At 42.8% G+C, this 23,598-nt stretch overlaps 2 protein-coding genes across 5 annotated transcripts; both read left to right on the forward strand.

Moving 5' to 3' along the window:
* Positions 1-4,100: 4,100 nt before the first annotated feature.
* LOC111408824 (inactive protein kinase SELMODRAFT_444075-like) lies at positions 4,101-10,395 on the forward strand. Of its 4 annotated transcripts, XM_023038599.1 has the most exons (9): positions 4,103-4,397; positions 4,664-4,800; positions 6,319-6,413; positions 7,094-8,118; positions 8,199-8,359; positions 8,641-8,717; positions 8,868-9,201; positions 9,326-9,462; positions 10,043-10,395. In XM_023038599.1, exons 1-9 carry the CDS (start codon positions 4,205-4,207, stop codon positions 10,077-10,079), a joined length of 2,196 nt encoding a protein of 731 aa, XP_022894367.1. In that variant the 5' UTR covers positions 4,103-4,204; the 3' UTR covers positions 10,080-10,395. The 4 variants fall into 4 exon arrangements, with proteins under 4 accessions (XP_022894370.1, XP_022894367.1, XP_022894368.1 ...); XM_023038602.1 differs by lacking the exon at positions 10,043-10,395 and having other exon boundaries at positions 4,101-4,397; positions 8,868-9,241; positions 9,326-9,479; XM_023038600.1 differs by lacking the exon at positions 10,043-10,395 and having other exon boundaries at positions 4,104-4,397; positions 9,326-9,712.
* Positions 10,396-14,202: 3,807 nt separating this feature from the next.
* On the forward strand, positions 14,203-17,188 carry LOC111409401. Its single transcript, XM_023039453.1, has 5 exons — positions 14,203-14,216; positions 14,777-15,235; positions 15,860-16,054; positions 16,331-16,492; positions 17,020-17,188. Exons 1-5 carry the CDS (start codon positions 14,203-14,205, stop codon positions 17,186-17,188), a joined length of 999 nt encoding a protein of 332 aa, XP_022895221.1.
* Positions 17,189-23,598: the final 6,410 nt, after the last annotated feature.

The following is a 23,598-nucleotide window of genomic DNA, read 5'->3' on the forward strand; positions in this document are numbered from 1 at the left end:
TAGTTTATTTTCAGTCAACTTGTAATGCTCGAACTCAAATCAAAGGCCACCTTTACCATCTAAGATTGAGTTGTCCAGCTACCAAATTACAAATGCTGTATTAGAATTGATCTCCTTCCCACTGTTATGTTGTCATGTCCACTGTGAGCAGGAGATCAATTTTTGAATACTGTATAACCACATAGTAATACATTTTCTTATGACAAACTATTGTTTTGTGTTGCTTGTCACGTGGGAAAGTCTTGCAAACTTCTTCTCACTTTGTTCGGAACTTTTTACATGAATCCTTTGCTACTTTCTCATCTCAACCAATAGGTGACCCCACTTATAAACTCAGAAACCTTGTTTATTGAAGATCAAAATCAATTTATCAAACTTTAATCTATATCAAACATGGACAAAATAAAGTTATGGGGGTGTTTGGAAGACATTTTTATATAAAAATGCATTTTTGAATAGTAAATTGATGGAAAATGTGTGGTTGAAAAATAAGAAAAAAATTTGATTTACGTGTAATATTATTTTAATAAAGAATGTGTGCTTGAAAAGAAGAGAGAGAAAATATATTTTTAAAAAAATGGGTACCAAACAGGCCTATATTTAAAAATGTTATAAAGTGATAGCGTGTGAATAATTTAAATAGTATGTTTGATCAATTTAAATTATAATTTAACTTTTGTCAAATATGCATTAATAACTTCTTGAATTCATTAGTGTGAAAATAGACTAATTGTACAAGCTCGTTGGAGCCAGTCTGGTCCAATTAAGGAACAGGCTGTGGTGGGCTTCAGTGCCTGGTCCCAAAACCCTGACAGGCCGAATAACGGGGTGACCTTGTACCATGGTTGCATTTATTTTGTTTCAGGCTAGGTTTGATTGCACAAATTTTTCATGAAAATAAAAAATTAAAATTCGTTTTTCACATTTTTACACGTTTGATTGGCCAAATTTTCTTGGCAATTGATTTTCTTGGTAGCACCCCCATGTGACCCCCCTTTTTTCCACCTTTTGGAAGAATTGGCTTTCCCATGGGTTTGATGGTTTTTGGTATTTCAATAATTTTTATTTTTTTGGACAATTGAAACAAATTCTATTCCCAGTATCAATTCAAGGAATTTGTTTTCTTTACACTCAAATTTCATTCTTACAATCAAACAGACGCTTGATTTTCTTTTTATGATCCTCTCATAAAATTATCTATTTTGTTGTACAGTAGCCGTTGTATTACTTGGACTTAGAATTCTTTAAAAATGTTAATTAACTAAATTCTGTATGACCTCAAAAATATTATTTCGACAAGAAGAACAATAGGATTGGAACAAAAACAGTGAAAAGATTTTATGTCGAAATCTTTTGAATGATGCGATTCCATCACAATTTCGGATGGGGTAGAGTTATCAAGTGTTGTATCTCTTAAAACCATTTAAAAATATGCGTCATTTTGTTAGACATCAAGTTGACATTATTATGTAATATCATAATATATTTGCGCTAAATTGGAAATGTTTTAGGGACCACCACGGCTCCTCTCTTCTCGAGAATCTATACGTGAATTATCAACGTATGAACGCCTATCTCTCAAGCACAGATTAATGTTTAAAGCCACGACATGTCAGGTTTCAAATGTTCACGAGAGAAAACGAACTAATTAACTATGGCTATTTCAATTCGTGAACGCTGGAGAATGGATTGAGAACCACTAAGAATGATGCCATTAATTGCAGAATAATTCCAATCACATACCGTTTGTGTGACCTGTCGTGATAACATTCTGGCTATCATTATATCTTCTTCTCCTTTGACTACGGTACTGTATATGAATAGGTCAAGTCTTCGTCATAAAATCTCATCCGTTTATCAATTCACATGCATCTCTTTCATGGCCTTATGTTCATGTCCACATATATAGATAGGGTGTGACTGTGAGGGCATTTAGTTTCAAAGTCCAGCTATTCTTTTTGATGGTACCCTCAATAGACAGAAATGAAATTGACATGACCTACATCTTCCCACACCTTTCTTTTAATTATTTCCTCTTAACTATTGGTGTCGACATTCATTTTAACATCTAGATTTGGTTATAAGATAATTAGTGACAAATTCACTGGTCGAAGAGTTTATGTCATACTCAATAGCGTTTCTTACGTACCTATCTTTTGTTGACAAATAGAGAAATCTCCCTTCCATTAGAGACGAGGTCTCAAGCTCAAATTCAAATTTACTAGTTCCCATCTTTTTACTTGACAAAAGAATAAACAAATTATCACATGTTTCAATTTACTCATACGGTATTTTTAAAGGAACAAATTCAACTATCGCAAAAATTAAATAAATAAAAATAAAAAATAACAATTATACACTGCTTGGGTAACTCCAGAATTCTGTAAGAATCTCGTTCTCAATTCTATTCGCATAGCAAGCATGTTTTGGGTACGGATCTAACAAAACACCAATACAAGTATATAACCAACGATGCTCAAATGATCAATTATGAACATAAAACTAACAAATCATGAACAAGTAGCACGCAATCTTTTCATATTAGACTCAAGAACTCACATATGATAGTTTTGTTTCCAAGAAAACATTCAGTGTTGGTTTGGTATGACTCCTAATTTGCCAAGCAGCTTAAGATTCTATTTGAATATTGCCTTGTGATTTACACTTTTCAAGCAAGATTCATTCACCAAAAACAAATTCTGGCCACCGAACCATTGTTAGAATTTGTAGGTTTTCAATTTGCACATTAACCAAACCAAAGCCAAAACAACTAACGCCTTCGCCTTAACTTGGGCTACTTCCGGTTGAAGCTGAAGTTAACGTGGATTATGATTTCAATGCATTAGAACGAATCAATATCTGGTTATAGTCCGTTCAAGATCCTTTAAAAATCTAGCTCTAGGCTCAATAACACACAAATTATAGATTGTCCTAATAAAAAGCCTAATCTTTTGCAATAGTATTCTAGAATATTTGTATTTACAAATTTTGATTTCTTTAGAAATAAAATCACAATGGTCTTCTTAAATATTTATATAGTTGTATAAACAGGGGTACGAACATCAAGCCAAATTTCTTCTGAAATATAGATAAGAGCATAATGCTTCCTTTGGAGCATTAACACAATATTATTCTTATATTTTGTGTGAAGAGATAAACAACATGTTTGGGAGGGATTTTTTACCCTAAAAAATTAATTTTTGACCATTATTTCATTATTTCAGCAGTAATTTTTGACGTCTTCTCTCATAGGTGGACCCCACTTTTCTTTTAACGATCAAAAAATTAATTCTCAAAATTCCTCCCAAACGGGCCCAAAATCTTTTCGATTAAAGATGTTAGATTAACTTATAAGGTTTTGAGTTACTCCTTTTAACAATGTTGACATTTTAAATTGGAACTATAAGTCTTAACATGGTATCAGAGCCCATTAAATTCCAACGAGTAATTCGATCCGATTAAGATTCAATAAATGAGCATACGAATTTAAAGATTGATTTGTTCAAACAAACCACCATTTTGCGGGGTATGTCAAGGAATAAAAACTCATATCGATTAAAGATGAAAAATATAGACTAACTTATAAAGGATTAGACCACTACTATTAACAAAGTTGACCTTTTAAAAATGAACCCCAAATTTTAACAATTTGAAAATGAAAGCAGTTCACTGATTTTTTGTTCTTTTTTCTCTGAATAGATTATAAGAATTATTTTCGCTTACTTTCTTGACTGAAATTTTGCGCTGGTAATGCATTATAAAGTTGAGAGAAAAATATAAAGACAATATAATCGAGAAAACAATTAGAAAATTTTAAATTTATCATAACAATAATATATATATATGGAGAGTTACAAATATTATGTATTTATGTGCTTGTTTGGTGACGATTTTAAGCCAATTAAAATTAATTTTTTGATCTTTATTTCACTATTCCAATCGTCATTTTAAAATTTTTTTCTTACATATAAGACATACTTTATCTCTAACGATCAAAAAATAATTCTCAAAATTCCTACCAAACAAGCTCCGTAATCGACAAACTAATCATTCATGACCCATTCAGTAGTAGATTCCGATTTTAACCCCCATAAAATTTTGACAAAACGCCAAATCGATCTCCATAAAACTCCTCCAGCATTTCTCCACACACACATTTCTCCGTTCAGACTTTTTGCAGCCTGCGACTATTTGACATAACCTGATGTTCCCGCCAAAACCACAAGGAATTATTCACATGCCACCATGTGGCGTCGACGCAACTTCCCGGAGTGTGATCGTGACGGTGAAAGCAGAGAAGGTGATCTCCAATACTGCATTGTCTTGGGCCATTACACACGTGGCCCGGCCCGGAGACTGCATTCTTCTCCTCGCCGTCTTCTCTGACAAGATGACCGGTAAACTCGCTTCAACCCTGGAAGAATTATTTTTATGTGTCGCTTTCAGAATTTTCAATTATTTTAGTGTAATTTGTGTTTAATTCACCAGTTAATGTTCTGCTGTAAGTACTAATTTGTTATGTAGGAATTTCCAGCTCGTATTACTATACTGAAATTCTGAAAGACCTTGAGTAGTTTTTTGGCGAATATGGTGTGGGTGTTTGAGTCAACGTTTATCAGAATTATTGTTTAAACGGTAATTTGATGCCGTTTTTACATTGTAGCTGGGAGGAGATTTTGGGGGATTCCGAGGTTGAAAGGGGACTGTCGGAGTGCTGACCGGAATAAGTTATTGGATAGGATCGGAGAGATCTCAGAGTCTTGTTCTCAGATGGTTCTCCAATTTCACGGTCAAATTCAGGTAGAAAAAATTCAACTTTTGCATCTGTATTTGAATTTTTCTGTATCGTCAACAACTTTATGTGCTTTATTTGGTGATTTGGCATTCATAATAGTCAAAAGCTCACTACTTTACTTTGGAATTTCAAAGGAAATCAAATAAAGCAATTAACTTTGGCTTCGGGTAATGTGACACGAATTTTTAGGACTAGAAGCAAATTACTGTATATTAAAATGAGATATCGTTGATTGTACTTTCTGGAAAGTTAATTATATTATGGGGGAATCCAAGATTCTAATCATGTTAAGATGTTAATAATAGGTTTTAAAAAATACGGTTATTAGAGGGTTGCACTGGCCTTGAAAAAGATAAGGATTGGCAATGCATTATTAGTGCTTGATTTGAATCATCTACAATGTATAATTAACTCAAATTATTGAGTATCAATAATGCTTTTGAATAGACATACTTGGGTGAAATATTGATCTTAGAGCTTTAAAGGTGAGGAAAGATGGAAAGTGGAAGCTAATTTCCAAAGATAGCTAAAAGAATAAATTCTTCTTGGATCCGATGACCAGTTGTTTACTTTGGGGTGTAGTGCTATCGTGATTTGAATTTAATACACTTTGTTATCTACATAAGGAAGGGACTAATTTGATGCTAGAATATTGATAAAATGTAGACAAGTGGGCGTCTTGGCTTTCACTGCCTAAAGTATTTGGGAACAGTGGTGATGTGGGAATCAATTAACCAAACACCATTCAACTCCTAAGAGAAGATCTACGCCGAGATTTCTTCACAAAGCTGACAATACACAGAAGAACTTTGTACAGAAAATTCTCAGATCTCACTTTGTAAATGTATCAAATAACAGAAATTGCAGTCCAATTTAGGCAACAGCCAAAACAATCGAACCTGCCATATTGTCAGTGTAGATTGAAGTGCCAAATAACAAATGGACAGAAGCACATTTTGCAGCCTAGAAATAAAAGAAACATGTCCTGACGAAGAATGAAAATAAAGTAACTGTATTTTAAAAGCCGCCCTCCCTTTTTTGACCCAGTGAACCCTTTATCAACCTGTCTTCATCAAGTGAAAACTGCTGTGTATGGTTTATAGAGTTTCTATCAGGCAATGGAGCAAGAATGATTTTTGCAAAGTTATTGAGCAGGCAGAGTCCCAGCCTCCGCTACAACATGAAGGAAAACCATTGCGGCTAACAGTCATTACCGTTGTTTTGTTGTCATATTTCCTTTTTTATATCATCTGTCTCATATATTAGAGTTCAACAGTTATTAAGTCAACCCCCTTTGCTGATTTCATTCAAACAAAAATTGAAGTGTGAATGTCATGATATGTTGATTTGTAATTATAATTAGTGATGAATGGAACTTTTTCTCTTCTTTCTTTGTTGTGAACAAGGAGCAATTGTTTATCTATTAAATTCAACCAACAGTTAGTATAGCAGTATCAGGTGTGATAACCAAGAAAAATTGGGTTACTGAACGCTAGATTTTTAAGATCGGTTGTTGGTTGTAGGTTGGAGTGCAAATCAAGGTTGTCTCAGCTCGATCTGGAGGTTCTGTGGCAGCTGAAGCAAAGAGGAATGTAGCTAACTGGGTCATATTGGACAAGTAAATAAACGTAAATATGTTATTTCTTTCCTCTGATATATTGCATCTTAAGAAAAAAATTTCCACAAAGATTGATTTGTTCAACAGTTTTTTCTTATATTAACTTTTTCCTTGAATTTGGTTAGAGTAGACATTTTGTGTATACATTTGGTTATCGCTTCTATAGTGAAGATGATTAACTTTTCAAACAAAGATCAGGGGGTCAGTTATAGATCTTTTTGAACTTTTGAAATTGACATGTTTGACAGTCGCCAACGAATCATTTTACACAGAAGTTTAAAAAGATCTATAGAGGCGATAATCAAATGTATAAATTTTTCAAAATTGACAAGTCAGTATTAATTTTTCTCCCATTTCCCCTGATCGTTTACATGGTTCCGTCAGGCTTTGTCAGGCACAAAGTGCAATTTTGTATGCACTTGTTCAACTAAAGTTTTTTTTTTAGCATGGAGTGAGTAGTGAAAATACTTTAGATTTTACCTATAGAGATTGCAGATGGATTTTAAGCCTTTCGCCATCATTTCACAATGTTCATTCACTGATTCTTTTCTTTTTTTGACAAGTAACATTTTCACTTCTCTGTTGAATCTTACTTTGGTATATCTGCCCGAATACTAAAAAATAAATAAAATGCAGTATTTCAGTACTACTTTCTTCTTACTGTTGTTCCCATAATACAGGAAACTGAAGCGAGAGCTCAAGAATTGCATGGATGAGCTGCGGTGCAACATTGTAATCATGAAGGGTTCCAGGCCAAAAATTCTTCGGCTCAATCTGTCCTGCTCAAATGATCTTGAAACACCATTTTATTCTGCTGCTGCTTCTCCTCTTTTTGATAGTGAGAAGTTACAGAGCCAGAGGATGAAGCATTCTACTCCTGTTAGCAGTCCAGATGATCCAAGTACTTCTTGCACGAGAAACTCAGGCACCAATGCGTTAATAAGCACAGACACAGGGGCTTCTATATTTGTTGTGTTTGAACAAAATCCTCTTTACGAAGGATTAAATAAAGGCAAATCCCCACCTGGTAGAAAAAATAGGTTGGATCCTTTAAGGGAAAGTATTAAATCATTTACGACAGTCCCAGGTTCACGAACTGAAAGAGATAAAAGAATCTTTTGGATCCCTCAAAACCACATTGTCGCTGAGAATTCCCTGGAAGTTGGGAACTGCAAAGATATATCCAGTACTGCATTTTCCACTGTCAGGACTGAACTGGATAATTTTGTACAATTTAATCAAGATATAATAGGAGGAACTAAGCTTAATCAAAACCTTGACAGTTATTATGAATTCAACTATGGAATCCGGGAGGCTGTGGCTTTAGGAAGAACTTCCTCAAATCCTCCTCCTTTGTGTTCACTATGTCAATATAAGGCTCCAGCATTTGGAAAACCTCCTAGACAATTTCATTATAGAGAGCTAGAGGAAGCTACAGATGGTTTTTCAGATAAAAATTTTCTTGCTGAAGGTGGGTTTGGTCTGGTTCACAGAGGGGTTTTGAGGAATGGGTTGATCATTGCAGTGAAGCGATTAAAGCTGGCTGGGTCTCAAAGAGATGATGATTTCTGCACACAAGTGCGAGTATTGAGCTGTGCCCAGCACAGAAATGTTGTGTTGCTCCTAGGTTTTTGCATTGAAGGGAAGAAGAGATTACTGGTGTATGAGTACATATGCAATGGCTCCTTGGACTTCCATTTACACGGTATCTTCTGTTACCTCCGAGTTCAGCTACTGATTATAGCTCCTCAAAATTTATTTTGGTTTAATGTATTCAATTTGCAGGAGAGAGAAGAATGACACTGGATTGGAAATCACGTTTAAAGATAGCTATCGGGACTGCAAGAGGCTTACGATATCTTCATGAAGATTGCAGAGTGGGATGTATGATTCACCAAGATATGCGTCCAAACAACATCCTCTTAACACATGATTTCGAACCACTGGTATAAGTCATCGATGTTCTAGAAGCATGTATTTCTCAAGCTGAATATGTTAGGCATGTAGTGTTTAAAGTCTTTTACGTTCTTCGAAATTACTAACTAGTGTCTGTCTGAGTAAACAAACTATTTCTGCAAAAATTATCCGTCAATAGCAATAGAGAGAAAGCAACTCCTTGGAATTCTAGTAGATATTTTAGTTAATCTTGACCATTAAGAAACCATTCTTTGTTTTGTCCCTTTGATCTTTACTTCTTTAGTCTAACTATGTTGTCCATTAAATTTAGGTAGCTGATTTTGGACTTGGAAGGCTGCATTGCGAATGGGACTTTTGCGACAGTGATCAAATAGTTAAAACTTCTGGGTAAACATCGAACTTGAATTTTTTATGAGACACCGTTGGCTATTCATATGTTCAGTTTATGGTTACTCCACTGAGTTCAACCTAAAAACCAGTAGCAATTTCTGGTTGTTGAATCTTTGGATTAAGTATTCTCTGTTTCTACTTATCCAGGTATCTTGCACCAGAATACTTCAGTGGAGGAAATATGACAGAGAAAGTCGACGTATATGCTTTTGGTCTGGTGTTATTAGAGCTAATCACTGGTGAAAGAGCTAGTGACTTGCTATGTTGCATCGACCGTCAACTTTTGGTCAATAATTTCCATCCTTCAGCTGCCATTGAACCAATACAACCAATTCATATGTTGGCTTACAAGCATCAATTGCTGGACTCCTGCTTGGCCTCTTTCCAAACACAAAGTTTGCCCTATGAGATTCAGGCAATGGGTTATGCTGCATCATTGTGTCTACGGCAGAATCCTGAGTTGAGACCACCCATGTCAAAGGTTTTATACTCACCTCAGAATGCATTTCTTTTCATTTTAGGTGCAATATTAATTTCATTTTTCTCCTTTGAAATTGTAATTCATTTTTAAGGTGATGCAACTAATGCTTCCTTCCCATCAATAGGTACTGAGAACACTAGAAAGAGGAAGTTCAGTTAGTGCTCTTGCCTTGGACTTGAATTCAATTGGTAGTAGAAGTGGTCACATGGAGGGACTAAATTCAAAAAGACCACTTGAATCCAACCTGAGGCACTCCCGCAGGTTGTCTTATTGAACAAACTATTGAGTCCTTGTCCTCCTTCCTTAGTAATGAGTTGCTTATGTCCAATTTGTTTAGGGTGTAGACTGGAAGATTCTTAATTTTGTCTGTCACATCGTAACAACGTTCAAATATTTGGAATTCATGGTGACTGATCATAGCGGAAAGCTATGTTGATTCTTGTAAATCAGACTGATTTGCAGCTATTGTAAAAGTTTATATACTATTTTTTAAAATTTAAATTTTACATAATACCTTTTGCATAATGATTACAAGGCACCATTTACTAAAGTATTTACAAATATAACTTTATGTTAATGTTTTGCATACTATTTTTTATTTAAGAAATTTTTATCAAATGTTTTTTTTTATTTATTTAAAGGTTTTTTTTTTTTTGTGCGAGATTTATAAAAATTATTTTCATATTTTTCTAAACTTTAAATCAAATCAATAAAAAATAACTCTTTTAAATTTTAAAAACAAATATAAGTTCTTAATGTTATTTTGTTATTGATAGTAATTAAAAGTTTTTATTCAAAGAAAAAAAAATTAAAAACAATGAATGAAAATAATTTTTTATAGGAAAAGGCTATGCCAGGGCGTGTGGTCGACGCGTTGAGAGTACCTATTGATGGAAGACGGTCTCTAAGCGCTCACGAGTCAAGACGTGTCGAAGTGAAAGCCTAGAATTTGAGGAAGCGACTGGAAGGGAAGAAACTGGGCTAGACTACTGATCTTCTGGAGTAGCTTGATCCTGGGAAAGGGACTGTAATCGCCACCGAGAATAAACATGCTATGCCGGGAGACATCTCTCTCCTTTTTTTGGGGGAAGAGAGAGGGAAGAAGTTTCATTCCATCCAGCCTCACGAACTTCTTAATTAGTTATTATTTTGTAGCTAAAACTTAAATTTTTTATTCCTTTTAAGTTGGTAGTTTTGCAACTTAAAATACTTTTTAGACTGGATGCATAATTTTATTAAAATCCATTGCGCGTAGATAATTTTTATTTTTTCTACAGGAAAGTTTCATAAAAAAATCTTTCGTTTAGAAAATCTTAATAGATGAATGAGAAAATTTTAATTTTTAGATAAAAATAAAATAGTAATTGAACTTTTTGAGAATTAAATAACTAGTACGAAATTTACATATTGTAATATAAACGGTGTGATTTCTTATTTTCGATTATAATTATTTTTAATGATAAAATTCTAATTTTTCTAATTTTTTTTGGTTACCATAGTTTAAAATGTAAATTTAGAAAATATGGTATGTAGAGTAAATATACCCTATACAATGGGTGTATTTTCTAATTCCCTGATATATCCATTGTTGCGTGTTGTCACACCTGTCATACCCACCCGGGCCAATGGCCCACTCATCCTGACCCACGTGGCGTTTCTATCGAGGTGACACACATTGTCGAGGTGGGCTACATCCGAACTGCTTCTAGCCGAGGTCCATCCACCGAGGCACCACGATCCGACGTACTCTGCCGAAGTCCAACTACCGAGCCCCATGACCCAAAGCATAGAACCTGTTGAATTTAGCCGAGGTCCTCAGGTGGAGGTATTTGTCAAATGGTCGAAGCCCCGAAGCTGATGCGCGAGCCTCCTAACCACAAGGAGTTTCCTCCACTATCACTTCTCCCAAGAGATCGCCTGCTCAGAGATCTTATTCGAATGACTGATGGAACGTTTGTCACAAGCATAAAGGTCAAGTCTTGTCACTAGTATAAAGGACCTGCGCAAGCAATAAATGCGTCGTAAGTTAGCAAGTCCCATGCCTAAGAACAGACGTTTGAACTAAGGAGATGAGGCCACGTGCCACTTCATCCAAGGGCTCCCATTTCATATGTATCACTATAAATACTCACATTGTGTAATGTCAAAGGCTAATGCAAGAATCAATACTAAAGACTACATTTACTCAACTCTCTCTCATTGACTTGCGATACACAAATCGAGTTTATACACTTTCACACATATATTTACGAGCATCGGTTGGTAATTATTGTACAATCGAATTACGAACAACCCGCCGGATTCCAAACGTCACCGTCCCGCGTCGTTGGGCTACTCCCACGCCCCTTTAAACCGCACGTTTTAGACCGTCCACGTGTCTTAGCGTGTTGGACATTCGCCCACGCAAGCGCGGGTGGGACCGGCATCTGTTGGCGCACTTTTTGGGGTCAACAGATTGGCGCCGTCTGTGGGAAACCATACCATAACCACGAGCAACCTTGTGGTAGAAGCTTACTGAAAAAAATATTTGGGCAACCCCCCTTGAAAAAGGATTTGTTCTTGAAAAAGAACAGGAGGAACCCCTATCACTTAAAGAAATCTAAGTTTGATAAAAGAAAAATGAGTTCTAACGAAGATACTCCCCCAAGGAGGGTAAGAGAAAGCACGAATGTGCCTCTCCAGCCTGCTGCCCCAGCAGCTCGGACGAGGCTCCACCACCACTAAAGGAGAGGTGGGATGCGTGCGACAACACGATTATCAAGAGAAATGGCTACCATGGCAGCCAACATGAGGGATATAGCCAACCAAAACTTAGCCATGAGGGAGCTCATGGCCCAAATGCAAGGCCAGGGAGGCTTCACCATTCCTCCATATGCCCCTCACGGGCACTATCAGTAAGAGGACGAGATCCAGAGTCATAAGGTTGCCTCGCCAGACTATGGTCGAGGTGAAAGCCCATTCGAGAGAGAAGTGGGAGTCGACATTTCCTCCAACTATGCATCTGGCCGACCCACCGAGGTCCAAATGAGCCATGATAACTTTCCACCCCCATATGAGCAAGACCCAAGACATAGGAGAGAAAGAAGTGTTTTTGACAGAATCAGCCCTGCCGAACCGAGGCCCAGTCAACAGCAGGCTCAGCAGCCTCGAACGAGGCCACAGACTCCACCTCCGATGCCCCAGCAGCTCGAGGGAAGGCATGAAAATGCCTCTCGCGCTGTCCCGCCTGAAAGTAGGCCGCAAAGGAGGGAGGAAGAGGCTAGTAACCGGCCCGGACCCTCTCGCCAACAACCGAGGTACGAGGCCGAAGACTACGATTCTAATGAACAGCAGAGGTCCTGTGACTTGGACGATGATGATGAGAACTTGCCATTCTCAAGAAAACTAAGAAATGCCCAGGTCCCGAGCCACTATGTCATGCCAAAATTACCAAAGTATGATGGGAGAGGTGACCCAGAAAAGCACCTCAATGCTTATAAAACTCACATGAGCCTGAGGGACACCACCCCAGCCATAAAGTGCAGAGCATTCTATCTAACCCTCAGTGGAGCGGCTGAAATCTGGTATAGTAGGCTACCATCTGGGAGCATTCGAAGCTGGCCCGAGTTCAAAACTACTTTCTTGAAGAGGTTTGTAGTGAGCAAGGAAGGAGAGGCCCCTATCCAACGTCTTCAAGACATGAGGCAAGCGCATGGCGAGTCCTTGAAAGGCTTCCTATCCCACTTCACCGACGAGATGACCACTGTGTACAAGTCACCGACAGAGAAGCACTATCTGCATTGAGAGGAGGCTTAAACATGAACACCCTATTCTGGAGGGATGTGCAGAATCAAGACCCAACCACCTATGACGCCCTACTAGAGATGATGAGAAGGGAGATAATCAATGAAGAATTGATTGAGCATAGGAACAGGGCAAGCAGATGCCTCCCACCTCCTCAAAGACAGCGAGGTAGGGGACCGACCTCCCACCTCATGGACTACCAGATGAACCGAGCCGGAAATGAGAACTCCGGCCAAGCCCTGGCCACCACAACTTTGAACGCAGTTCCAACCTTGGCATATAAGGATGTCAACCCAACTGTTGACCCACATCAGATGGAGGCCCAGCAAGGACCCCGTAGAGGAAGAGGCCGAGGCTGAGGTTCTGCACCTAGAAATAGGTCCAATCCGAACCTCCCTGGATACTGTTTGCACCATAGGTCCTACGGGCACGACACCGTGGATTGCAGAGACTATGCACACCGCTCCCAGCAGGAACCCGTTAGAGAAAGACATAACTCGCCCCGGGCGAACAGGCCCCCGCCCAGGCAAGACAATCGATATGGGCGTGAGGCGGCCGCTCCTCGTCAAAGGGATGTATCCCCAAGGCGACGAGAGCAAGACACAGAGAGGCCCAGGGAAGGGCGTAGACACCGAAGAAATAGGCAAGCTCAAGATGAGGCCCCTATCCACGAGATAGATACCATATTTGGAGGCCCTTATGTTGGCGGTGAAACACGGAACGCCAAAAGAAATTATGCTAGGGAGGCTAAGCACCCCCCTCTGACGAGTTACATTATGGATAGTAGCTCTCGAAGAAACCAAGTACCACCCATTGTCTTCACCCAGGAAGACACCGAAGGAGTTCATTACCCCCACTGCGATGCGCTGGTGGTGAGGGCTGTCATAGCCCGAAATGGGCTCAAACGAATGCTAGTCGACAACGGCAGCTCCGTCAACATCCTATTCGGGTCCGCCTTCGACAAGATGATATTGGACCATCAGTTGACGCCCACCACCACTCCATTGTATAGATTTATCGGAGATAGCATCACTCCGAGAGGAAAGATAACACTGGCAGTGGAGATGAGAGAATCTCCTCAAACTACGATGAACTTCATGGAATTCCTCGTAGTTGACAGTCGGTCGGCTTACCACGGAGTCTTGGGCAGACCGGTCCTAAAGGAATTGGGAGTAGTCACCTCCATCCACCACCTATGCATGAAATTCCCAACAGAAAATGGGGTGGCAATGGTGAGAGGCGACCAGAGAGGTTCGAGAGAGTGCTATCTGAGCTCCATTAAAAAGGTAGAGCCCCGGGACGTCCACGTGATCATGGCTGATGTGGTCATGGCGGATATCCCAGGTGACGCTCCCACTGACCAGGAAGATGTTGATATGATCGACGCACCGCTTATTCAGGAGGTGCTGATCGTTGATGAAATCGACCCCCGCATAATGGAACATGAGCCTCAAGCATCCCCTGTAGAGGAACTTGAGAGCTTCTCAGCCGACCCCCGAGATCCGTCCAAGGTGTTGAAAGTAGGCAGAGGCCTATCCAACATTTTGAGAGAAAAGATTAAGGACTTCCTAGGCAAGAACCTTGACGTCTTTGCTTAGAGGCATGAGAACATGGTGGACATAGACCCCAAGATCAGCTGCCACCACTTGAAAATTGATCCTAATGTTGCCCCACATAGACAAAAAAGGAGAGCCCTCAACCCTGAGAGGTATGAGGCCCTAATGGAAGAGGTTCAGAAGCTCATCCAAAATGGCTTCATCAAGGAGGCCACCTATCCGAGGTGGGTCTCCAACCCGGTCTTGGTTAAGAAACACAATGGCAAATGGAGAGTATGCATCAACTTTACCAACCTTAATAGAGCTTGCCCGAAAGACAGCTTTCCGCTTCCAAGGATTGACCAATTGGCGGACTCCACGGCTGGGCACGAGTTGTTGAGCTTCATGGATGCATACTCCGGCTACAACCAGATCCCCATGCACCCGACCGATGAAGAGCATACCTCTTTTATCACGGACCAAGGTCTCTATTGCTATAGAATGATGCATTTCGGGTTGAAAAACGCCGGAGCAACCTACCAAAGACTCGTGAACAAAATGTTTACCGACCTCATTGGCAAGACAATGGAGGTCTACGTGGATAACATGCTGGTGAAGAGCTTAGAGGCAGAAAACCACGTAGCGCACCTCAACAACACCTTCCAAATCCTGAGAAGGTACAGGATGAGGCTCAACCCCTTGAAATGTGCCTTTGGGGTGGCTTCCAGCAAGTTCTTGGGGTACATGGTCAACCAGCGAGGAATTGAAGCAAATCCCGAGAAGATTGAGGCTCTGTGCCAGATGAGGTCCCCTCAAAAGCCAAAGGAGGTGCAAAGCTTAACTAGACGAGTGGCAGCACTTAGTCGCTTCGTCTCCAAAGCAACTGACAAGTGCCTCCCATTTTTCAAAGTGCTCAAGGCTGGGAAGAAATTCCAATGGACTGAGGAATGTGAAGAGGCCTTCCAAGGATTGAAAAGGCATTTTGGGCAGGCCCCCCTCCTCTCCAAGCCGAAGCCCGGAGACATCTTGCAACTATATCTTGCCATCTCCAATGACGCCATCAGTTCGGTTCTGATTCGAGAAGAAGGGTCCACCCTACTTCCCGTCTACTATACGAGTAAAGCGTTCCTATCGCTGGAGACCCGATACCCCGATATGGAGAAGCTTGCTTTGGCCTTAATCACGGCCTCTAGGAAGTTGAGACCCTACTTCCAAGCTCATACCATCCATGTACTTACAAATTTTCCCCTAAGGCAAGTTCTCCAAAAGCCCGATGCCTTGGGAAGATTGTTGAAATGGGTAGTGGAACTAAGTGAATTTGACCTTGTGTTCAAAGCTAGGGCAGCCATCAAAGGGCAAGCTTTAGCTGACTTTGTTGCTGAATTCGCCAACCTACCCGAGGTGGATGAAATCATGGAATCCGTCGAACCCCCCACGTGGAGCCTCTTGGTCGATGGCTCAGCTGGGGAGGTCGGCTCAGGTACCGGGGTTGTCCTCATCAGCCCCGAGGGTCACAAATTCACCTCGGCCGTGAGGTTCGGATTCAAAGCCACCAACAATGTTGCAGAGTATGAAGCACTCCTTGCAGGCCTCAGACTGGCCAAGGAAATGCAAGTAAAGAAGCTACTCGTCAGTAGTGACTCCCAGCTGGTTGTTAGCCAAGTCAATGGTAATTTCTCAGTCAAAAACAAAACGATGGCCTCCTATCTGAAAATGGTGATGAACCTCATCCCATCCTTTGAAAAGTTCGAGTTAACCCAGATTCCCCGCATCGAAAATGCTTATGCGGATGCACTCTCGAAGCTGGCCAGTAGCAAAGACTCAGAGCTACTCACTGTAGTGCCTATCGAGCACATCCTCCTGCCTTCTACCGAGGCCCCTAATGTCATGTGGGTCGGTGGAACTCCCACCTGGATGCAACCAATCATAGCATATCTGAAAGACCAGGCGCTGCCCACGAAGTCCACGAGGGAGTGTGCGGCAACCACTCTGGAGGCCTATCTCTGGCGCAAAAAATACTGAGGCAAGGGTACTACTGGCCTATCCTAAAACGGGATGCCCTCGAATTTGTGCGAAAATGTGATAAGTGCCAACGATTTTCTCCCGTTCAAAGACGACCGTCACAGGATTTAACTGCAGTCTCCAGCCTCTGACCTTTCTCAAAGTGGGGTGTGGACCTCATAGGCCCTCTACCTAAGGGTAGAGGAGGTGCAAGTTTTGCAATAGTGGCCATTGATTACTTCACGAAGTGGGTCGAAGCTGAACCACTGGCAAAAATCACAGAAGCAAACACCTCCAAGTTCCTATGGAAGAATATTATTTGCCGGTTCTGAATTCCCTACTTGATCGTCTCAGACAATGGCAGGCAATTCGATAACAAAAAGGTTAGAGAACTGTGTGAAGACCTTGGCATAAAGAAGCACTTATCTACACCTCACCACCCACAAGCTAATGGCCAAGTTGAAGCCGTAAACAAGACAATCAAGCACGTCCTGAAAAGGAAGCTTGATGTATCCAAGAGAGGTTGGGTTGATGAGCTACCCCAAGTACTTTGGGCAATCCGAACCACCACCAGGACCCTAACTGGGGAGATACCTTTTCTCATGGCTTTTGGGACTGAGGCAATGAGCCCCGTGGAGGTCAGACTCCCATCTCCACGTCGTCTGTAATTCAAAGAAGTGACCAACGACAAGCTCCAGAGGCTCGACCTCGATATCATTGAGGAGAGAAGATCCCATGCTTTGAGAAATTTGAACTAACCCAGATCCCTCGCATCGAAAATTCTCATGTAGATGCACTCTCCAAGCTCGCTAGTAGCAAGGATTCAGAACTACTCACAGTAGTACCTATAGAGCACCTGCTCCTACCATTGACCAAAGCCCCCAATGTAATGTTGGTCGCTGGGACCCCTACCTGGATGCAGCCAATCGTAGCATACCTCAAAGACCATGTACTTCCCACTAACAAGCATGAGGCCTACAACCTAAGGAAGAGGTCAGCCCATTTCCTCTTCATTAATGATGTTATCTATAAGAGGAGCTTCTCCTCCCCACTCTTATGATGCGTTGGAGGAGAAGAGGCTACTTACATATTAAGAGAAGTCCATGAGGGCATGTGCGGTAATCACTCCGGAGGTCTATCTTTGGCACAAAAAATATTGAGGCAAGGATACTACTGGCCTACCCTGAAACGGGATGCGCTCGAATTTGTGCGAAAATGTGATAAGTGCCAACGATTTTCTCCCGTTCAAAGACGACCGTCACAGGATTTAACTGCAGTCTCCAGCCTCTGACCTTTCTCAAAGTGGGGTGTGGACCTCATAGGCCCTCTACCTAAGGGAAGAGGAGGTGCAAGTTTTGCAATAGTGGCCATTGATTACTTCACGAAGTGGGTCGAAGCTGAACCACTGGCAAAAATCACAGAAGCAAACACCTCCAAGTTCCTATGGAAGAATATTATTTGCCGGTTCTGAATTCCCTACTTGATCGTCTCAGACAATGGCAGGCAATTCGATAACAAAAAGGTTAGAGAACTGTGTGAAGATCTTGGCATAAAGAAGCACTTATCTACACCTCACCACCCACAAGCTAATGGCCAAGTTGAAGCCGTAGACAAGACAATCAAGCACGTCCTGAAAAGGAAGCTTGATGTATCCAAGAGAGGTTGGGTTGATGAGCTACCCCAAGTACTTTGGGCAATCCGAACCACCACCAGGACCCTAACTGGGGAGACCCCTTTTCTCATGGCTTTTGGGACTGAGGCAATGAGCCCCGTGGAGGTCAGACTCCCATCTCCACGTCGTCTGTAATTCAAAGAAGTGACCAACGACAAGCTCCGGAGGCTCGACCTCGATATCATTAAGGAGAGAAAGGATGACTCCCAGCTGAGACTAGGCACCTATCAAAGAAAGATGACAAGGTACTTCAACTCCAAAGTCAAGAAAAAGTCGTTCCGAATCAACGATCTTGTGCTCAGGAGGGTCTTCCCATCTTCAAAAGAACCTGGCTCCTGTTCTCTGGGGCCGAACTGGGAAGGTCCATACAAGATCAGAGAAGAAATCTGACCTGGAACCTACTGGATTGAAGACATGGACGGCAAGGCACAACCCCGTCCATGGAACATTGAACACCTCAGAATCTTTTATCAATGAATTGTATCATGCTGGATGACTTTCCCAACCTTTGTAATATTTCTATGGCTCAATAAAATGCATTGATTAAACCGTGTCATACTGCGTCGTCACCTCGGAGGAGAGGCTCGGGACCCACCTCTGGGCCACCTCGCTTGAACTCCGAGGCGCTAGCACATGCCTCCCTTTGGCCTTGCTGAACGCCAAGGGGAGAAGCCCCAATATGGCTACACCATCCACCATGTCTGGGATGCGTCGTCACCTCGGAGGAGAGGCTCGGGATCCAACTCTGGGCCAGCTCGCTTGAACTCCGAGGCGCTAGCACATGCCTCCCTTTGGCCTTGCTGAACACCAAGGGGAGAAGCCCCAACATGGTTGCACCATCCACCATGTCTGGGATGCGTCGTCACCTCGGAGGAGAGGCTCGGGACCCACCTCTGGGCCAGCTCGCTTGAACTCCGAGGCGCTAGCACATGCCTCCCTTTAGCCTTGCTGAACGCCAAGGGGAGAAGCCCCAACATGGCTGCACCATCCACCATGTCTAGGATGAGTCGTCACCTCGGAGGAGAGGCTCAGGACCCACCTCTGGGCCACCTCGCTTGAACTCCGAGACGCTAGCACATGCCTCCCTTTGACCTTGCTGAGCGCCAAAGGGAGAAGCCACAACCCTATAGTCCGAGGCTCACACTGTTGGCTTAAGTCCGATCTCCTTAAGTCATGTTAATATGCTTAAGTCAGAGGTTCACGTTGTTCATCTCCTTAAGTCATGTTAATTTGCTTAAGTCTGAGGTTCGTACTGTTCATCTCCTTAAGTGATGTTAATGTGCTTAAGTCCGGGGTTCACGCTGTTCATCTCCTTAAGTCATGTTAATTTGCTTAAATCCGAGGTTCGCACAACTCATCTCCTCAAGTTATGCTCATTTATTTCAGTCCGAGGTTCACAAAGTTATTTAGTTCATGCTTACATCAAGTTCCAGATCATTTGTTTAACGAGGTATAAAAACTTAGACAAAAAGCAACAATGAAAGAAGAAAGACATTATATTGATATTCCAAAGGTTAAAAAGGAGGGCCTCTGGCCATTACATCCAAATTACTGAAAAATAAAACCTAGTCTATGCCTGGCTAGATGACGGAGGAGCCTTGGCAATAGGGGCTTCAGCAACTTGGGCATCAATAGTTGTTTTCTCTGCCTCGGCACTTGGGGCTTCGACATCAACTTCTTCATCACCCTGGACCTCCTCGGCTAGGGTCTGAGGTACCTCATCGACAAATTCGGACCTAAGTTGAGCCAGGTCCAAATTGGGATACAGCTCCTCTGCCCTCTCTAACACTTCGGCATAGGCGAAGTTCCTCCAGTACGAGCTGAAGCTTTTGTACTCCTCTGTAGTATGGAAATTGGCGATGTATTCCTTCACCGCCTCCTCCCTTGCAGTTCGGGCCTCTTCTCTGGCAACCGAGGCGTCGTTCATGTACCACTTCGCCTCGCCTTCGAGAAACTGATAGGCATCTCGAGCACCGGCCAAGGAGAGATTCGCCTTCTCAAGAGCCTCAGCAGTCACCTTTTGGTGCTCATTGGAGACCTCCACCTTCTTTGTCAAGGAGGCCACCTCTCACTGTGACTCATATACTTCCTTCTTTAGGGCCTCAATTTGGGCCAAAGCAGACTCAAGCTTCGCCGCTTCTTCAACCCTCTGGGCTTTGGCTTCTTCAGCCTCGGCCTTAGCAGCTTTAACCTCCTCTGCAAGGGAGGCAGCCTTCCCCTCCGAGGCGTGGGTCCTTGTCTGGAATCCGCTCAAGGCCTCCCTGCATTCGAGCGTGAGGCCAAAGGTTCGGGCGCTTTGACTCACCAGTGCCCTTGTTAAGTCTGTGGCATCACAAGACGAGGCATGCAGCTGCCACCTCTCTGTCCAGAACTTGTAAAAGCTCTCGGTGGCACTTCTGATTTCCTCAGGGAGAGCCTCCACCAAGGCTGGGGCCAGCTTCTCCTCCCTCCCAGCTAGGAAGTTTGGAGACTTCCCCTTCTCCCGAACCGGCTTCTCTTTTGCTGCCTCTTCTTCGACGGCAGCTCGCTTTGCAGCCTCAACTCTAGCCTCTTCGGCCTCTACCTCTCTTACCATCTCCATTTTGATGGCTTTAGAGGCTGCAGCAAGAAGCTTCAGCTCTCCAGTCTGTTCGGCCCTATGGGACACTGAGGTCCCAAACTTGCCAGCTGAGCTGGAGATGTGCACCAGCTTCCTCTTCTTAGTCTCCTCAGAGACTTTCTCCTTGCCCCGAGGCTCCTTAGGCTTCTCTGGCCTCTGAGTAGTTGCCTCCTCCGAAGCCCTGGGAGTGTAGTCTTTGGACAGGCGCTCAACCCTGCCTCGGACTTCCTTTGCCCCACTGGACCCAGGCTTCAGGGGCCTCGCCTTCGCAGTGGAAGTGGCCTTCAAGATAGAGGCCATGTCCGGAGCTGGGTACTCCCTCTTCTTGAATTTGTCTGCACAATATGTCAGATCAGCATCAGAATAAGAAACAATAAGGATAAAAACAAGGGATCAAGTGTTGGGGCCTCATACCTCTGGATGCCATCAGCTCGAAGTCCAAAAAGTATCTGCTTCTATCAATCAGGTGATCGAAGTGCTGAAGCTTCAGATGCCTCTTGTAAATGTCCTCTATCACCTCGAATTCCTCCCTGCTGAGCTCGAACCTCGTACTACTATCTGCAAAGGAACCTCCAACAGTTAGACGAATTCATATTCTGACTTCAAAAGACAAGCAGAGGTCGGGAGACTCATGAGCTTCATAGTACTGGGTCGGTACTGTGCATGACAGGGCTTGTCACCCTCCACTGCCTGTCATTTACCTCGCACCCAGAACCAGGACTCCTTCCACCCCTTGATAGAGGAAGGAAGTCTCACCACAAAGGGTGCGTGAGCCCCCCAAGGCGTGAGGTAGTACCACCCCCTTGACTCCTTCCCAATTACCCGGGGCTGGAACAGGGTCATGAACACATGAAGAGGCATGTCCTCCCCAAGTGACACTTCCTTCCACAGGAAGTACGAGCCGACCAGCTGGCTCCACCCATTCGGCAACACCTGGGTCGGCGACAGCATAAATTTCCTAAGCACCGCCCTAAAAAAAGGGTGCAGAGGAAGACGCATACCTGCCTTAAACAGGTATTCACTCACGGCCACGCAGCCGGGCCTCTGATAGCAGGCCCGCTCGTTCAGCTCGAGCACTAACATTTCTATGTTATGGGGTACACTATACCTCTCCCTAAGTTCCCCCAACCTCTTCCCCGTCATATTCGAGGGCACTCTAGAAGCCCCCCACTCCTGGGTATAATCTACAGCCTCCTCGGCCATGGCATACCTATCCACCTCGGACATCCCCCCATGACCGACCCCATACTCTAAAGATGCCACTGTAACAAGCTCCCTACCCGAAGTGGACTCCATTTTGTCAGTACAAAGACAGTAACAAGGGTTTGTTATGCAAATAATACCTAAACGAGTTCGACACAAACGGAGACAGGTCGGAATTTAATATCACAGACAACCTCGACGCTGAAAATTGGAGATTTGAGAGAGTTTCAAAGTGCAAAGTGTTCAAAAATCCTGAAAATTGGGATTTTCTCGCCTTTTATAAAGGTCCAAGACGAACCCCAGCCGTCAGATCAAATCTCAGTCAATCCGAGCCCTCCATTTCAGATCCAATCCGAGGCGTTGAATTCAAACAGTTTTTACATCCTGCGCCTCAGATTTATGCGTGCCCCCCACGCACCTCTCCAACGCGTCTGCTTCTAGAAATGCCAGCTGCCCTCATAATTGCATTTTTAATTCAACGGCAGCAGTGCCTTGGAAGTCGTAACGGTTTAGCCACCTTTTCCTCGAAAACAAGCACAAAACATCAAATCATTGGCACAACAACCAACGCACAATCATTACCATTGGACCTCGGCAAGCCTTGCAGGTTCGGTTTCCTCAACCACCTCGGCTTCTCTCCTCACCATTCAGCAATCAAGCCTCGCAGGTTCGGTTTATTCAACCACCTCGGCTTCTTCATCACTCATCCGCGGCAACACTTCTCAAACCCCAACCATGATATAAATATCTATACTTGGACTTGGGGGACTATTATTTGGGGTTCAAAAATTCTTTCAACTTCTACTCCATTAAAGTCCTCGCATTACATTAATGATTATACTTGGACTTGGGGGACTATTGTTGCGTGTTGTCACACCTATCATACCCACCCGGGCCAATGGCCCACTCATCCTGATCCACGTGGTGTTCCTGCCGAGGTGGCACACATTGCCGAGGTGGGTTACATCCGAACTGCTTCGAACCGAGGTCCATCCACCGAGGCAACACGATCCGACGTACTCTGCCGAAGTCCAACTACCGAGCCCCATGACCCAAAGCATGGAACCTGTTGAATTTAGCTGAGGTCCTCAGGTGGAGGTATTTGTCAAATGGTCGAAACCCCGAAGCTGATGCGCGAGCCTCCTAACCACAAGGAGTTTCCTCCACTATCACTTCTCCCAAGAGATCGCCTGCTCAGAGATCTTATTCGAATGACTGATGAAACGTTTGTCACAAGTATAAAGGTCAAGTCTTGTCGCTAGTATAAAGGACCTGCGCAAGCAATAAATGCGCCGTAAGCTAGCAAGTCAAGTCCCATGCCTAAGAACAGACGTTTGAACTAAGGAGATGAGGTCACGTGCCACTTCATCCAAGGGCTCCCATTTCGTATGTATCACTATAAATACTCACATTGTGTAATGTCAAAGGCCAATGCAAGAATCAATACTAAAGACTACATTTACTCAACTCTCTCTCATTGACTTGCGATACACAAATCGAGTTTATACACCTTCACATATATATTTACGAGCACCAGTTGGTAATTATTGTACAATCGGATTACGAACAACCCGCCGGATTTCGAATGTCACCGTCCCGCGTCG

This window comes from Olea europaea, chromosome 14 (assembly GCF_002742605.1).
Source record: "Olea europaea var. sylvestris chromosome 14, O_europaea_v1, whole genome shotgun sequence".
NCBI lineage: Eukaryota > Viridiplantae > Streptophyta > Magnoliopsida > Lamiales > Oleaceae > Olea > Olea europaea.